Source organism: Rhinoderma darwinii, chromosome 4 (assembly GCF_050947455.1).
Source record: "Rhinoderma darwinii isolate aRhiDar2 chromosome 4, aRhiDar2.hap1, whole genome shotgun sequence".
Lineage (NCBI taxonomy): Eukaryota > Metazoa > Chordata > Amphibia > Anura > Rhinodermatidae > Rhinoderma > Rhinoderma darwinii.
In genome coordinates, this window is record NC_134690.1 from 251,318,991 (window position 1) to 251,338,361 (window position 19,371).

General features: G+C 38.9%; 1 protein-coding gene across 1 annotated transcript; it reads right to left on the bottom strand.

Annotated features, from left to right (window-relative positions):
* Window positions 1-14,772: 14,772 nt before the first annotated feature.
* Window positions 14,773-18,057, bottom strand: CCN2 (cellular communication network factor 2). Its single transcript, XM_075864267.1, has 5 exons — window positions 17,847-18,057; window positions 17,460-17,679; window positions 16,891-17,142; window positions 16,447-16,658; window positions 14,773-15,996 (listed from the first exon to the last, which is right to left on the bottom strand). Exons 1-5 carry the CDS (start codon window positions 17,895-17,897, stop codon window positions 15,700-15,702), a joined length of 1,032 nt encoding a protein of 343 aa, XP_075720382.1. The 5' UTR covers window positions 17,898-18,057; the 3' UTR covers window positions 14,773-15,699.
* Between the last annotated feature and the right edge of the window lie 1,314 nt (window positions 18,058-19,371).

The following is a 19,371-nucleotide window of genomic DNA, read 5'->3' on the forward strand; positions in this document are numbered from 1 at the left end:
AGCAATCGTGGTTATGGATTCAGATATGTACTTGAGAGAATGTTACAGACAACTAGCAGATACCAATGTATATAGAGTACTAAAAAATGATCCTAGACAGGATATTTCAAAAAGAATTACTTCACTTATTAAAACAGCTCTAGATGAAGATATAATTGATCAAATGCTACATAAATTTCTCACTGTTGAATTTCCTGTTACTCCTTGCTTATATATATTACCAAAAATCCACAAAGATTTAATGAACCCACCAGGTCGCCCTATTGTATCTGGCCGGGGCTCATTAATAAGTAACATCTCTATCTTTGTGGACAAAGTGCTGAGAAATTTTGCTATTAACTCCAAATCTTATATTAGAGACACCACTGATTTTCTACAGAAATTAAAATCTATAAAACTACCAGAGGGGTCCATTTTGGTCTCCTTTGATGTTACATCTCTTTATACCTCGATTGATCACAACAAGGGTCTTGATGCTGTACGACGTAAATTATTGACTTCTGACTATGACAATGCTACTTGTGAGTTTATTATTTCATTAGTGGAACTTATTTTGACATCTAACTATTTCATATTCAAAGAGAGTTATTATATTCAGTTGAAAGGAACGGCCATGGGGTCTAACATGGCTCCCACGTACGCCAACATTTTCATGGACAACATTGAGGAGGGGTCGGTCTATGTATCCCACCACTTCTCACATGTTTTGAAGTGGTGGCGATACATAGATGACATCTTCCTCATTTGGACTGACACTGTCACTACATTAATTGATTTTCATAGGTTTCTTAATTCAATAGATGATGATATTCAATTTACGATGATACATTCTATGGATAATATCCAATTCTTGGATGTTACTGTATCTATTGTGAATAATATAATTAGAACTAAAATGTACACGAAAGAGACCGATAGGAACACTCTGTTACGATTTGATAGTTGCCATCCGAGAAGTATGGTAAGGTCCTTGCCGTACAGCCAAATGATTAGGGCCAAACGCAATACCGACAGACAGGAGGATCTTGATATATCTTTAGACACTATGGTTAGTAACTTTTTACAAAGAGGTTACCCCAAAACATTACTGTGGACACATAGAAAGAAGATTGATAATGTAGCGAGGGACAGTTTATTGCAGTCTAAAAAACCGTCAGCACATGAAAAACGGAAACGTATTCCATTTATCTCTACTTATAATGATAGAAGTGGAGACATTTCCAAAATTATGAATAGACATTGGCCAATTATTAGCAATAGTTTTGGACACATTGATGTATTGAATAATGATCCACTTATGTCCTATAGACGCCCACAAAATCTTCGAGATAGACTGGTGAAAACCAGAATGCCAGATCATAAGAAAACGACACAACCTATTTTTAAACCACTAAAACCTGGCAATATTCCATGTTACAGATGTGTTAATTGTGCTTTGATGTGCAAAGGGGAATTTTTTAGACATCCGTTGACTGGACAACAGTTTAAAATTAAACACAATTTCACCTGTGACTCAGAGTGGGTCATATATGTGCTATGGTGTCCCTGTGGCCTCCTTTATGTGGGTGAAACCACCTGTTCTTTTAAAACTCGTCTAAACAATCACCGTTTTTCTATACGTAAAAAGAAACTTGATTTACCTGTAGCTAAACATTTTTCGGAACATGGTCACAATGAAAGGGATCTAACATTTATGATTCTGGACCATGTTCCTCCATTACAATTTGGCGGTGATCGCCATCTGGTTTTACACAAAAAAGAATTAAGATGGATTTTTTTACTGAACTCCTTAAAACCTTGTGGACTTAATGTAGAATTTGTTGTAGATAGAATAGCCTTATGAGCTCCGTTCCCTCGTGTTCTCTTGATGTTCTCTTCAGTATGATGATTGTTGACACATTAATATCAATATCTATATCTCATATTTACTGTCAATGTCTTATAAATACTAAAAACAATTATGTTTTGTATTTTTTTAGATTGGAATACCACTCCCAACAGAACTTCGGAACTTCTTTAATTATTTTTCAATGTTATTGTACTATGATATTTGACGGGGCTATGTTCAATGCATCAAGTCTTATTGCATCAATAAAATATGTTTATTATTTGTTGAATTGTTTCTAGTCTCCTATTAGGTTTCTAAGTGATAGAGAGATATTAAAAGCGAGAGGGATTCTCATGCATTCTTTTGTCTTATGATATATCATATCACTAGTGTGATAATATGGGTCCGTTACACGTATGAGGATAATGTGACATCCTGGACACGTGAAGACGTGTCTATGTGGTCCCATAACTCTGGGAACAAGATCGTTCTGAGTACTTGGTTGTATACAGAGGTCTTTGAACCCACGTGTGGATCATCTTTAAAAGCCGATATAAAGCTACTTTTAGATATTCCTAATATCTCCATCACTTACTATAGGGAGCATTTACTAATATATCTGTATTTTTTACATTCATGACTTTTTGACTGACATAGCCGTGTCAATGGATGTTTATAGTAATGTTACAGCAGTTGCTTAGCAACTTACGATGCCATGATACATGGGGCTACTCAGTGGAACGCATTGACACGCATTACATCATATGGATGCGATCTATGCTCTCTGCTGCGGAGTGATGATTTACTTCCGCCTCGGGGGATTACACTGATGTGTCGAATTTCAATTACCACGAGGGATGCAGCAGAGTGCTGTAACACACTTGAATGGAGTAGTTGAGTCTGAAGTTCTGATTGGTGAGTGAGGATATGCCAATGGATTTTACACCACTGCTGCATAAATGATTATAATGTAATCAGTTGTTTTTAATGTTTTTGTTATTATGTATTGTTATTCACGATGTCACATACACACTTCTGTATTTTCTGTATCATGTCTATGTTTATGATGATACCGTACACAATATATGATGTTTGTTTTCATACACTTTGTATTTGATTGTTTTATAATGAGACTAATTATGTAAAAGAGTCTCAAACATATATAAACTTGCTGAGTAGATGTGTCACTAGGCTTGATAAAGATCCTATTGTAGGATTGAAACGTTGCTGTTAGTTTGGATTGAATAAACCACCATTTTTTTCATGTTGGAGTGCTGCAAATTTTCTTCTGCTATATATCATTATACGTCCTAGGATCGGGACGTTTTGCTGGGCACCTGGTCGATTATTCATTAGTGAGTGCTGCTGTCTTCTTGTGTGCTATATATATATATAGATATATATCTATATATATATCTATATATATATATATATACAGTGAAGGAAATAAGTATTTGATCCCTTGCTGATTTTGTAAGTTTGCCCACTGTCAAAGACATGAGCAGTCTAGAATTTTTAGGCTAGGTTAATTTTACCAGTGAGAGAAAAAAAACAGAAAATCACATAGTCAAAATTATATATATATTTATTTGCATTGTGCACAGAGATATAAGTCTTTGATCCCCTACCAACCATTAAGAGTTCAGCCTCCTCCAGACCAGTTACACGCTCCAAATCAACTTGGTGCCTGCATTAAAGACAGCTGTCTTACATGGTCACCTGTATAAAAGACTCCTGTCCACAGACTCAATTAATCAGTCTGACTCTAACCTCTACAACATGGGCAAGACCAAAGAGCTTTCTAAGGATGTCAGGGACAAGATCATAGACCTGCACAAGGCTGGAATGGGCTACAAAACCATAAGTAAGACGCTGGGTGAGAAGGAGACAACTGTTGGTGCAATAGTAAGAAAATGGAAGACATACAAAATGACTGGGGCTCCATGCAAAATCTCACCTCGTGGGGTATCCTTGATCCTGAGGAAGGTGAGAGCTCAGCCGAAAACTACACAGGGGGAACTTGTTAATGATCTCAAGGCAGCTGGGACCACAGTCACCAAGAAAACCATTGGTAACACATTACGCCGTAATGGATTAAAATCTTGCAGTGCCCGCAAGGTCCCCCTGCTCAAGAAGGCACATGTACAGGCCCGTCTGAAGTTTGCAAATGAACATCTGGATGATTCTGAGAGTGATTGGGAGAAGGTGCTGTGGTCAGATGAGACTAAAATTGAGCACTTTGGCATTAACTCAACTCGCCGTGTTTGGAGGAAGAGAAATGCTGCCTATGACCCAAAGAACACCGTCCCCACTGTCAAGCATGGAGGTGGAAACATTATGTTTTGGGTGTGTTTCTCTGCTAAGGGCCGTCAAATCCTGAGTGACAACCTCCTTCCCTCCACCAGGACATTAAAAATGGCTCGTGGCTGGGTCTTCCAGCACGACAATGACCCGAAACATACAGCCAAGGCAACAAAGGAGTGGCTCAAAAAGAAGCACATTAAGGTCATGGAGTGGCCTAGCCAGTCTCCAGACCTTAATCCCATCGAAAACTTATGGAGGGAGCTGAAGCTCCAAGTTGCCAAGCGACAGCCTCGAAATCGTAATGATTTACAGATGATCTGCAAAGAGGAGTGGGCCAAAATTCCATCTAACATGTGTGCAAACCTCATCATCAACTACAAAAAACGTCTGACTGCTGTGCCTGCCAACAAGGGTTTTGCCACCAAGTATTGAGTCTTGTTTGCCAAAGGGATCAAATACTTATTTCTCTGTGCACAATGCAAATAAATATATATAATTTTGACAATGTGATTTTCAGTTTTTTTCTAAATATAATCTATCTCTCACTGGTAAAATTAACCTAGCCTAAAAATTCTAGACTGTTCATGTCTTTGACAGTGGGCAAACTTACAAAATCAGTAAGGGATCAAATACTTATTTCCTTCACTGTATATCTATCTATCTATATATATATATATATATATATATATATATATATATATATATATATCTATATATATATATATATATCTATATATAGATATATATAGATATAGATATATATATATATATATATATATATATGAATAAAGAGAGTCTTGCAGCACTCAAATAAGAAAAATCGTGAAGTTTATTCAGTCCACATCAAGCAAAGGTACAACGTTTCTGTCCTACAATAGGACCTTTCTCTAGGAAGGTCCTATCGTAGGACAGAAATGTTGCACCGAATAAACTTCACGATTTTTCTTATTGAAGAAAAGACTCTCTTTGTTCATATCTGTACTTAGTCCAAGGATCGGGACTACTTGCTGGGCACCCAGATACATATACATTTCCTTCCTGAAGTGAGTGCTGCTGCTTTTCTTCGTTGTGTGTATATATATATATATATATATATATATATATATGCATATATATATATATATATATGAGACAGCATATCTATAGCACTACAACCCTAAAGCAATGAATAGGATTAGATACAGTGGCTCAGCAGACTTTATCACATATGATAGGCTAAGATAAAGGGCCCAACTCGCTGACATTGTGACTCCAGCATTGGGTCCAGGAAAGGTAAGTATAATGATTGCTTTACTTTTTTCATGTGTTACAATTTTTTTTGACTGTCTGTGTTTTTTTATAGGTTCGGTTGTTGAGCTACTTCAGATACAAGGACTATTTCGATTATGGCACTTTTTTATTCTTAATAATATGGTTAACGAGGGTTGTGTGTGTTTTTTTATTTCAATAAAAAAAAATTCTATGTCCTTGTATTTTTTTTTAAACTTTATTACTACCGCCTTAGTAATGACTGCTGGCTGATTGACAGCATCCGTTACTAAGGCAGGGCTTAATGTTAGTCAGTGAAAAGGCTAGCACTAACCCCCATTATTACCCCAGTACCCACCGCTACCAGGGGTTCCGGGAAGAGCCGTGTAGAATCTAGTACCTGACCATCTGTAGGGGTGGTCGGGCACTAGAGGGGCCGTGGGTCGGTATCATTAGACTGCTAAAGGCCAGAAACCTTGGCCCATCCCACCCTGGTAATGCTAGACTGCTTCAGCTACGTTGTATCTGGCTGGTTATGAAAAATGGGGGGACCCCACATAGTTTTTACCAATTATTATTTATTTATTTATTTTTTAAAAATGACTTCGGGTGTATCCCCCTTTTTTTTCATAACTAGCCATATTCAATAGTACCAGCCTGCGGCCATCCCAGTAACCGACCATTACTACAGATTGTCGGGTACTGGATTGCACCCAGCTCTTCCCAATACCCCTGGTGGCGGTGGGCGCCAGGGTAATAACGGGGGTTAGTGTTAGCCTCTGCATCGTCTAACACTAAGCCCCGCCTTATTAATGGATGCTGTCAACCAGCTAGTGGCCATTACTAAAGCGGTAGTAATAAAGAAATACAAAAATACAAGGACATATTTCTACTGTTTAGGTTCCACTCCTTCTTTTGTCTTAAAAAATGCATGCAAAATCTATAGCAAATCTTCACTGTGCCCCATCAGTAACCGTGCACCCTTTGTGCCCCCACAGTAATAATATATACATAGCGCCACACACAGCTCCCTGTAGATAGCACCACACACAGACCCCTGTAAATAGTGCCACACAGGCCTCCCCTTGTATATAGTGACATACAAAACCCCCTGTAGATAGAGTCACAGAGCTCCACCTTGTATATAGTGCCACACAGCCCCCCCTGCCTTGTATATAGTGCCACACAACGGACGGAGCGCTTCACTGCCTCCGGACGGGACCCTTGCGCAGGCCATCGTGATGCAGTGACGTCATCACGCTGGCCTGTGCAGGGATTCTTCCCAGCGCCTTATATGCTTCAGGCCTAATGTGGCCACTAGCCTATAGTATTCAATTATATCTGCGTCCTGTGGACGCAGATAAAATTAAATGTGGCTGTCGCTAGCACCGGGGGCACCCCCGGTGCTAGCAACGCCACCTGGCATGTGGAGGCCCATGCTACCCGGCCAATAAATTTTCCTAAGAGGATGGGGGCCCTGGGCAAATGTTCCTAAGAGGATGTGGGCCCTGTAGACGTGGTGCAGGGGGCTGTGAGCCCCCATGGCTTTGGGGTCCGGGCACAATTGCGACTGCTGCGACCCCTGCAGCTATACCACTGGCTCGAAGGCATAGCTTGGGGAGGAACTGGTGGCACATGTATCCCTTATTTGACATTTTTCAGCCCAACGTTCCAATTTCTTTAAATACTAAATTCCTGCAATATAATATTATATTCTTTTGATTCAATTAACCTGTACAGTTGAATAATATCTTCAAATATGGTATATTACTCCCCAACATACATCATTAAAGAGGTTGCTTTAAATTAAAAAAATGTTTGTTTCCAAAAGCAGCACCACTTTTATCTATGAGATGCGTCTCTTTTTGCAGCTCGGCCTCATTTAAGTGAATACCAGATACTGCCCATGGACAACAGTTTACTGTTTCTAGGAAAAAAGCAGACTATTTTTTTCTAATACATTTTTAAGAATCAGAGACCTGAGATGTTGTGTACCTCGAATTCCACAGAAATTGTTTTTTTTTATGTAAACCTCGCCCATAAGTACAGGCCATGCTCAGAAAATGGCAGCTAAAGTGTCACCATTAACAATGCCTTCAGAGTGACGCCATAAACAAACTGTAGTGATTTAAATCCTCGGATACCCAGGGAAGGAACCAACGAAATGGCACAATTTCCCCATCACCTCTAATTTTTTTAGGGTCGAAGTACTCGGCTGGCCCAGGACTCTGGTGTCCCAAGCTTGTCTGATTTAATGGATAACTAACATCTAGCAGGAGGGGAATTAGTCAGACCAATTGGGGATAGTTAGATGTATCGATGCTATAGGCAAAGACAAAAGTAAAAATCATCAAATATACTAGAGAGGGTAGCACTGTAGTAAAGCAGTCAAGTAGTTGACTGGCTTTCTTAAGCTGTTTTTTATAGGACTTCGTTGCTATGTGATGTTGGATTTGGCGGCAATAATAATATGTTTGCTTTTGACTTGGTATAGTTATCTTTTGAGTGAATTGTCTCTATATTTCGGCATTTTGTAGATGTATTGTAACAGGGATGGATGTTTTGCTTTATCACGTTTTTAATTATCATATGCTTTTTTCTATCCATATGTCTTCTCACATTATTATTTTTGCTGTTTTGCAGTTCTGCACAATTGTGCTTTAATTCACTTCTAATTGTATTTATTTAGCACTCGACTGTTTTCAGTCTCTTTTTTGACCTAATTGGTCTTCTTATGCACATTTATTATACTTTTTTTCACAAATTTTAATGTGAGCATGCATGTGGTTATATATACATAATTGTGTGTGTGCGTATGCATGCATGCCTACATATCTTTTATATATATATATATATATATATAGAAGAAACAAACATATAATAGGAGCAGCACTGTGCAAAAAACCAAAAACAGCTGGTGCTAAGCTTCAAATAACAGGGAGTGACGTTCTCCCAATAAGGTATATGGAAAAAATCGAGCAAAGAAGCAGCACTCAATAGCAAAAAATGAAATTTATTCACCCAACACAGCAACGTTTCACTTCCTCCATGGAAGCATTTTCAAGCAATTAGTGAAAAGCACACACAGGTATATATAGGGAGCACAAAGCTCAATTAACAATGCATCTAAATAGCAGCAATTATACACTTCATATTGAAAAAAATACCCCGTATAACAGTGTAACAAAATATTATATATATGTGTACAAGAGTCAAACATTGACAAATGGTATGAAGAACTTTAAAATTCCAACGAGTGTCATACGTGCCTATAAAATAGTGTAATGCATTAATTGCATATTGATTAATAATCACATTATAATACACAATAGCTGGCACTCACCAATCTGGAGAAACAAGGACATCCTGAACAGAACATGTGTGGAATTAAAATTTCCGGCGTTACAAACACCGAACTGCACATGCCCCAACTCTATCTGTCCATTGGGTAAGGCTATCACATGTGATCTGACTCGCCGTGACGATGCACAGCGACGCAACAGCTGACATGATTACATCACTAGCAGAGGCCCATCAAATCGCACAGTCGTGTTAGGGTCAATGCAACATAATACGCCATGTTTGTTAAGGGCAAATATGCCAGAACTACAGTTTACAGGGTGGAGATACCACTAAAATACCTCTAATGAAGTCGTGAATAACACATTCCGCTAGTCAAGAAGGAGTGTATGAAAACTGTTCCACACATGTTCTGTTCAGGATGTCCTTGTTTCTCCAGATTGGTGAGTGCCAGCTATTGTGTATTACAATGTTTGACTCTTGTACACATATATATAATATTTTGTTACACTGTTACACGGGGTATTTTTTTCAATATGAAGTGTATAATTGCTGCTATTTAGATGCATTGTTAATTGAGCTTTGTGCTCCCTATATATACCTGTGTGTGCTTTTCACTAATTGCTTGAAAATGCTTCCATGGAGGAAGTGAAACGTTGCTGTGTTGGGTGAATAAATTTCATTTTTTGCTATTGAGTGCTGCTTCTTTGCTCGATTTTTTACATATATATATATATATATATATATATATATATATATATATATGTATATATAATTTGTCATATTTATCTATTTTTCACATTCATACTTTTCAACCACAGTTTGTCACATTTTTGCATATATTTTTCTATTTTTTTCATTTTTGGTCCATCCATCTAATGTGGCTTGAGTATGACGCTTGGTCATACAATCCTATATATATATGGTGATATTTCACCTTAAACCCTCTGCTATGTGTGTGCACAGTGTGCTCCTAGGCATGCATTGGATCCCCCTCTGCACACTCTTTTTGCATAAATTAGTGTTTGATCTGTTATTGCCATAGCGCTATCTGTCGGAAGTAATTATCGAGTTATTTTATATATATATATATATATATATATATATATATACCAGTAGAAAAACGGCAGCACTCTGTTTCCAAATACGAAATCAAGTAATGAAGGGTGCCAGCTGATAGTCCCGATCCAAAGACCTTACGCATATCCAAGAAGAAAATTCAGCAGCACTCCGATGATCAAGATGAAAAAAGTGAAGTTTATTGTGCCAACATGGCAAATGCAACGTTTCCGTCCCACCTTGGGACCTGCTTGAGAAAGGTCCCAAGGTGGGACGGAAACGTTGCATTTGCCATGTTGGCACAATAAACTTCACTTTTTTCATCTTGATCATCGGAGTGCTGCTGAATTTTCTTCTTGTATATATATATATATATATATATATATATATATATATTCTCAATGCCAGAGTAGGTTCTCATCCACAATACTTTGCTGTCCTGTAAATGTATTCCTCTAATTTTAAATGGTGCACCCGTATATATACTGCTCCCTATCGTTGGATATGGGCAACTGCGACGGCCTTGCCCTTGTCCAAGATGGATGCGGTGGTCCGTGGGTGTTGCGCGCATGCGCGGGGCGGGGGGCCGTTCATGACGTAGTCTACGGCGCAACATGGACTTGAGCTCTGTGCAGCTGCGCACTGCTCACTTCCGGATGACGTGGACTGCGTGATTGAGGTGCCGCCTCTCCTCGTGCATGCGCCAGCTGAACATCCTATGGACAAGTAACATCCAGCTGTGTACCTCCTATTTAAATCCTCTGGTCACACTCTTCCAGCACCCCCTGACGAAGCCAGGTGCGAAACGCGTGTTGGGATGTTCTGACAGTGTTGTGGCAGTGTAATGGTTGGTTCCGGTATATGTGTCATGAGGTTTTAATGGTTTCCCTATGATTGTTACCATACATGTTTTGTGGTCATAATTCAGGTAATAGGCTGTGTAATATTGGTACAAGTATATTCACACCCATGGTACATACTTCATATTTAATGATATAGTATGCATAGTACCACCATTGTTTGCCCTGCCTTATACTCAACACTGTCTATTTCCTTGTACTGATTGTACATTGTTTTTATGGGTATTCATTTTTAAAGTGTCTTGATCAACTGTGTTGTTTGTCTACAATAAAGTATTTTTGTATCTTTCTACGATATGTTTAATTTGGTCTTATTGCAGCATGTAGGGATAACTTTTTGGTGTTAGCTGGTAACATGGTTTAGGCAGATTCAAGTATTCGGTACTGGGGGAATAAACAAGAGCATAGTTGGTTGAGCCAAAGGACAGGTAATTAAGGTTAGACAGAGTAGGATATGCAACACCATTGGAGTATGACATGAGAGTAATCAGACGAGCCAAGATTTTGGTAACAATGTGCCTGATATGTGGTACATTAGAAAGTCCATGAGAGCAGTCAGGAAAGCTGGGTCACAACTGTAGTTCAGGTTCAAGTTCTATATGCAGAATTACAACAACTAGTGAAAACCCTATAACTGGCACTTAGGCCACTGTACAGTCACTTTAAATATGCATTCTGTGCATGCGATGGCCCTCATCCCTGTCATTATCGTCACTAGGCTTATTTTAGCGGCGCTGGAGGGAGTAAGAAATAGCACTGAAGCATGGCAGGCAAGTACGTTACACAGACTTAGCGGAGTTCTACCGGCAGCCGCGACCACAGATCTCTGGAACCTGGCCGGCACACACTGCTTTCTCCCACAGAGATGCCGGCACACACTGCTCTCTCCTCCTGCTGTTGCCTGTACACCTGGGACTTTAAGAAGAACTCTGCTCACTTCCACTTTGCCTTAGCAATGTTGTGTCTTCCCAGTGTTTGTCATGCAAATGGTTCGTTGGCTGCATCCTGTATCCCATAACCCGTCTAGTGCCCGTGCCAGATCAAATGTCCGAGACGACTTCTGTGTTCAAGTCAATCGTCCGAGATGACTTCTGGGTTCAAGTCCATTGTCCGAGATGACTCCTGTGTTCAAGACCAGCGTCTGTGCCATGTTCAGTTGTTCAGCAAAAGCCAGCATCCCACATTCCGGCACAAACCTGCTTCCGATAGTCTGACACAAACCAGCTTCCAATAGTCTGGCACCAGCGTGCTTCTGATCATCTGCTCAGCACAAGCCAACAATCCAGGTACTCTGGCCCTAGTGACTGTTTTTGACATTTTGTTTGAACAGCTGCAACTCCGCTACGATGCAGTGGCCCAGTGGCTCCACATACCCCCATATCCTTGACACCGTGAACTGCCGCTTATAAACAGTGCCAGCAAAGTGCTTTCCCATTAACAGTACTATAAGTACCCCAACACCAATACTGCAAGCAGAGTGTCACATACATACAGACAATTTTTAAAAGCCCCAGCTTTATCGGACAATAAGTGCTAGAGCTAACTACTCTAAGGTTACCCTTGTATGTTCCTCTACCTCAGAAGGTTCTGTTCATTTTATATCATACAAATATGAACAATAATAATGAAAATTCCCCAGTTACAAACTACCCAACTTGGCTACCATAATTGTCAGCCTGTCCTTGCATCTTCCATATGATCTACTCAAAAAATCGGCTTGCCAACCCATAACATTCAGGGTTATACTGAGAGAGTCTTTTCAACCCCTTTCGGACATGATCAGGTGATTGGCACCCCTGGCAAACAGCTGATTCTGCTGCGGAAAGCAATAGACAGCAGGATATCTCCCTCGCAGTTCTAGACGTGGTATTACATGCCGTGCATGCCCTGGACGTTTCCAGAGTCCTTCACACCCCCGGATTCACCCAGTGTATACCCCAGAGTTGGTTTGCGTCGGCATACCATGATTTGCTATATGGAATAGTGTAGTACACTATGTTATTCCATACAGTAGAAAAATGTTTACTGTGCAGTATACGTTTTTATACTATGCAGTCCCAAGGGCGACACATGCCACTGTGTGCCTATACATCACAGATTTCCATCAGAGATATATGCCGGGATATCCTCCCAACTATTGCCTCAGTTGAAAAGCATGAACAGAGCCAGTCTACAGAGCCTTATTCTTTAAAGTATTCTTCATGATAGAGTAGTTGTCAGCACCAATAAAAAGTATCTTGTGGAATTTCCCAAGTCTTTTGCAATCTGCTAGCCTCATGGAAGGGTCAGGTTATGGCAGGTTGGTTTGAGGGAACCTTGCAGGTGAGCAGATTCAACAAGGGCACACTTAGCTGGTCCATATTCTTTTGCTAGTATGTTTACAGGAATCGCCTCAACAGTTTGGTAACCATTAACAGGACACTACTGTTTAACAGAAATATGCAAATGCAGTCTGATAAAGAAATGTGAAACTACTAGAAGTAAACAAGCAGGGCTATTTACTATTGCCAAGGGATCCTGTTACTTGGATGCCCTGGCTAGTGGGTGCTAGTGGTTCCTATTAAACAGCTCTCAAAAAATTAATTTAGGGGGTCACAATACATATCATCAGATTAAATATACCCTTAACCTTCTAGTAACCTTCTTGACTAAGGAACAACAAAGAACATTTTATTTTGAACACCTCTCTGTTTACAGGACTGTTGCTAAAATGAATTCTGAGCAGGAATAAACAGATAATACAGGGTTAAGGGAGGGACGCAGGTTTGGTTATTATATGAACTGAGACCATCATGGCAGTGTCCAGTGGCCAAGAGAGTAAGGTTGCTGGAGAGAAGTTGTATATGTTTTTAGGATATGTGGTATGTTGTTCTGTACCCCCCGCCACAATTAGCATAATTGGTGCCAAATAGTTTCACACTTAAAGGGATATCAGAAAAAAACTAATGTTTAGTGAGGCATATCCCAATGGTTGTTTCCCTTTCAGTTCAGACTTTAATGCAAGTCAAATATATACTTAGTTTATATCCTATCCAAAAATACTATTCCAGCTAAAAGTTCATGTTTAGAAGAAAGGCAGCACCCAAGATCGATAGAGAAATTGCTGTCTCGTCATTTTAAATGTATTTATTTCCTCTTTTTTTGCATAAAGATTAACATTTTAAGATTTGTTATACTTTTTTTCTTCTGTGAATTACCACTAATCACGTCACCTCCGAGAGCCAAGGCAAAATGGTTTTCAACAAATAAATATTGTTAATTTCATAAAGAAAAGTAGTACCGTGTTTTAATGTACTTTCTGTGTGTATATATATGTCACGATTTCAGGAGCTCTGCTTGCAGTTATTCAAGAGAAACCTTCATTATTTACTCCCTGTGGATAAAAATCTGTCCTAGTCATGTGATGACCACACAGGTGCATGGCTTGTTACAAGAGGGAGCTCAGATAGCTGAACTGTAACAAGCCTTGCACCTGTGCGTGTGTCCATCACATGACCAGGACAGATTTTTCTCCCCCCTTGAATGTATATTGGAAAATTGTACACCTTCTCATTCTACAGAGAATAAGCTGAAGCCATAATACCTTTTTAATAGTGATATTAAAGGGGTTTTCCCATCGGAGATATTTATGACATATCCACAGGATATGTCATAAATGTCAGATAGATGCGGGTCCCACCTCTGGGACCCGCACATATCTCTAGAACGGGGCCCCCTAAACCCTGTTCTACTGCTCTGTGTTGTGGCTGAAGCATGTGATTTTCGACCATGCATTACAGAAACAGGGTAGCTCACTGAGCTACGCTGTTTCTGTAACTCCCATAGTAGTGAATGGCATTTACGGAAGCAGCGTAGCATACGAGCTATGCTGTTTCCGTAACTACCATTCAGTGTAGCTCAGCGAGATACGCTATTTCTGTTATTGATGGTCGGAAATCACATGCTTCAGTCACACCACAGAGCAGTAGAACGGGTTCTAGAGATAGTTGCGGGTCCCAGAGGTTGGACCCGCATCTATCTGACATCTATCTGACATTTATATCCTGTGGATATGTCATAAATATCTCTGATGGGAAAACCCCTTTAAATACCAAATCGAATAGGAACAGAACCAAAACACAGATGATTTATATAAAAAATAAAATATTTTATTTTTCATCTAGAAAAGTGCAAACATGTACCTTTTGGTCACACTTCTCAACAAATATAAAATGTTGAAAACAAAAGTACAGTCATAAACAAAGTAAAAAACAGATTATCACAGTGAAAATCATAAGCAGTTTCAAGATTTTCAACATTTGTTCATTAAAGCTTGAATAATACAAACATGTCTATTATATCTATTACTTCCTAGTGTCGCATAGGTAGTCCTTTGTCACCGAGTATAATTTTTACTTGATAATCTATTTTATACCTTGTATTTCTTCAGACAAGTATTACTTATCGGGAACCGAGAACATAATAATAAAAAACAGATTATCAAAATATTTAAGCATTATAAAAATGGAAAACAGGAACCAAACAATTTTAAGTTAATTTAGATAACTGTACAAAAATATATATACATTATGTACAATAACTATAAAAAGCAAGATTACAACATGCCATACAGCGTGTTGCAATCTTTCCAGTCTTGTAACAAACATAGTTTCCATTCCACTCAATTTGTTTACTTAGGGTTTGCTAAAAATGAGTTGTCCCACAAGAACAACTTACTATATTTAGCACCAAAATGGAGCCAGAGTGTTAACTCCAGCTTTCACTGACATGGTGCTGGTTCATTATATAGTGTATATAAAAATAGTAAGAGCTTTTTCCAGTTGCATTACTGGGTACAAAATAGATCACTATACTCAGTGAATACTGTATGATGCCAGCGAATGTACAGTGATATTATATTGCACCCAGGGCAGCTTTGGCGGTCTGGTTCATCTTGCTTTCTTCAAACCAGTGGCTGGGGTCATTCAACAATCAAGTCTTAAAAACAAAGACCTTCCTTTAAACAATCTTAAATACGTTCTTGTGCTATAAAATTATGTTTAGCAATGAGATGCAAAGTCATTTCAAGTTATACAGTCTTTTAGGTGTGGTCCTGTGGAACTATGCCATATCTCCGTACATTTTTCTGTAGTACATGGACTCAAAGATGTCATTGTCTCCTGGGCAGTTGTAATGGCATGCACATGTCTTGATGAACATCATCTTCTTCTTCATGACCTCACCATCAGGACACTTGAACTCTACTGGGAGGGTGGCTGTTCTGTGAGGGGTGCAACAACGGCCATCTGTGCAAACCCCACAAAACTTGGCTCTGTAGGTTTTCACGCTTGTGCAGCCAGAAAGCTCAAACTTGATTGGCTTGGAAATCTTTGGAGTGCGGATGCATTTCTTTCCTTTCTATTGGGGAGAAATAAAAAAATAATGTACATGAGAAATCTATATAATATTTTGTAAACGTTTAATTATGTATTTATATATAAAATTACAGCATTTTAAGTTATATGGAATTGTACAAATATTAGTATGTATTGAATGTTGATACAGTCTAATCACGACTTGGAATTTTTCCGTTTTAGAGCAGATTGGCCTGTTGCCTTATGTTGTTTTTTTTTTTTTAGCCTTATTCTGTATCAATAGGAGGTAAAACAACATTCTTTAGTTTTTACCCATATCCCTTACATTAGTTTTTTTCCCTTGGTTGAACTGGACATGTGTCTTTTTTCAATTGTACTAACTATGTAACTATGTAGAATGATGGAATGTTTGACTGAGGAATGATTACATATAAGACTATACTTTGCTTGCTATATTAACGTGTTAATCTTTAACACTGAAAACTTAACTCACCTTAATGTTTTCCTCAAGATCTGCCTCACAAGGTCTGACCATGCAGAGTCGGCTCTGTTTCTCAAGTCTGCAGTACTCATTGTCATTGGTAACACGAGTAGAGATTCCCATTCCACAGGTCTTTGAGCAAGCACTCCACTCAGTGGTCTGCACCAAGCAGTTAGCTCGGATCAGAGATGGATCAGGACCGTAAGTTTCCTCCATTCTGAAAGCTGTGGATAAAAAATAATGAAACATTAAAATTCCGTTCAAAAAACTGTATTCAGAATCACTTATTAAGTTATGGATTATAGACAATAAATTTAATGCCTATGTTTCCATCTATAGTTTGGCACTGTAAAGCTATGTTTTGCCACTGTCCTTTAACTAAGTATAGACAGAAAATATGATGTAAATGTGCCATGTAATATAATAATATAAAATCCATGACAGACTGCAACTTACCAGGAAGAGCAGGTCCAACCATGGTCTTCTCCACAGGCTGATCGCAGACCCATTCTTCACAGCATTTGCCGGGCAATTTTACTCTTCGTGGGAAGGGACAGTCAGGGCTAGGGAGACGGATGTCCATGCTGCACAGTGGAACGCAGCCCACTCCTCCATCCAGGCAAGTGCACTGGTACTTGCAGCTGCTTTGGAAAGACTCTCCACTTCTATAGACCATGCCTCCAAATACACACGGAGCTCCTTCCTTGGCTAGAAAGAGAATAATAATAATACCATTTAGGATTCAGATGCAAAATTGGTCCATTAAGTAGAATACTGGTTATCAAGGGCTGATTCTACATGCCGTACATGCTCAATATATGCATACAGGTGTTGTGATTTATAAAATAGCATAAGCTTGTAATGTTGAGCTAAATGAAATGATAAAAAAACAGCATATCTGCAATCCTAATAGATGACTAAACAGTATAATTTCTCTCCCCTTATCACAATCACCTGTTGTCTATTTTCTAATAACTATCCAGTGTATTCTAGCAAATACTATTGATATCCCGATTGTAACTTACCAGTGCAAACTCCAATTTTTCTATTCATTCTTGACCCAAATTCACAGAAAAGTCCTTTGTGGTGGTCACACACATCTTTATCGGTGCACAGTTCACCCAGCTGTTTAGCGCACACTTTACAGCAGCCACATCCATCCTGGACCAGACTGACACCAGGTTCGCATTCAGGTACCCTGTGTGGGCACTGGCATTCCCCACTGCAATCCTGGGCATCACATACCTGCAATGCAGAATAAAAAAAACATCAATAAGCTAAACAGTATGCTTTTCATACATTGACTGCATGTATAAATGCATATTAATGTAAGAAAACAATATTCAATATCCTGATCATCAAGGCCAGTAAATATCTTAGTCTCCCCTAAAATGATTGTCATTTCAACTTACCCAGGAGAGCAGAGCAATGAGGAGTGCAGCTGTCACTTTTCCTGAAGCCATTGTTCAATATTCTTTATGTCAAAAGAAAGTCTCCTTCTGTCGTTCTCTGTCTGTAGATCTCAGTGGGATCTCGTTTAGGATTTCTTGCTTTATTTCCGAGTTTCTAAGCCTCCTTCCTCAGCCCCTGTTTGCTGAATTTGATTCCTCTCTCAGGTTCTGGAAGAGTTGTTGTGTGAGTCTAGCAGGGACTGCTGCTCTTTTATATGCTACCGGCTGTTGGGACAGGCCAATGAGCTGAATGGAGTCCTACACAAGCAGGGACATTCCTCACATTCCTCCCAACCTTCCTGCCCCATCAGCTCACACCGGATTGATCCTGACCCCTTGACACTCCACATTCCTTCTGTCTGAAAAAACTGGCACACTCCACAGCACAAAAAAGGCGCTGTATCCCCGCCATCAAATAGGATTTTCTCCTTGCTTTTATATAATTTCCACTCTGCCTTCTATAATTTTATATGAAAAGGAGGATTCAACCTTGTTTTTGTATGGCTAACCTCTGTTCCAGACTGCCTTACCATTCCACTTTCATGTTACAATAATCTTGTTAACACTACCGACTGTGAGATGTCACCACAATATAAAAATACATTCTGTCTTGTTTTATAAGAAACCTACACCAGGGAGGGGCAGCTTAAGAAAAGAAGAATTGTATATGTATTATTTTGTGAAGAAAATATGCTTTGACTTTTATTCTATGCAACATGTACACGACCAGAAAATGAATGTTTACTTATATACACATTATTGGACATTTACATGTTACATATTATATACATGTGTGTAAATGTGTATAATTTAGTTATTGTATAATAGCTTACTTATGGGGTTACAATTTGGTAAAGTCGACTTTTATTTTTAAAGAATTAATTTGAACATCTGGTAATAACCTTTCTATTCGTTTATAGAATTATGTAAAGTATTATAAATATTACTATAAAGAAAGATGATGTCACTTCTATGGTCTGAACAAAGGAATAGTATGTACTTGCCCAAATGTTCTCATTTATTATAATAGAACACCAATTTTATAAACAGGTTTCTATGATTTAAAGTCATTTGTAATGGTTTGCAATTACTACTGTCCCTATGCAATACATGGTGTCACTTTTTAGATGAAAAAAATAGGAATACTATATCAATGTTTACACTAGCCTATGTCAAGATAGTGTTCATGCACTTGATAGTAGGCTCTGGTTGCCCAGGAACCATGAATGCTACAGTCTCTCCGGTACACAAAAGGTTACAACTCTCACATACTTTTCTATAAATAAAGTTATGGGCAGGATAATGTGTGAGAGGAGGAGAATGCGACTGAACATACCCAGGAGCTTTCCTAATATCAGCTAATAGCTATGATGTCATTCACTAGTCGCAGTAATAAGGTCACGCAGGGATGTCCCTGTTTTGTAGCCACAGGCCATTGATTGATGAACAGCTGTTCTCTTGTTGAAGGGAGGGGAGCAGAGAAGAG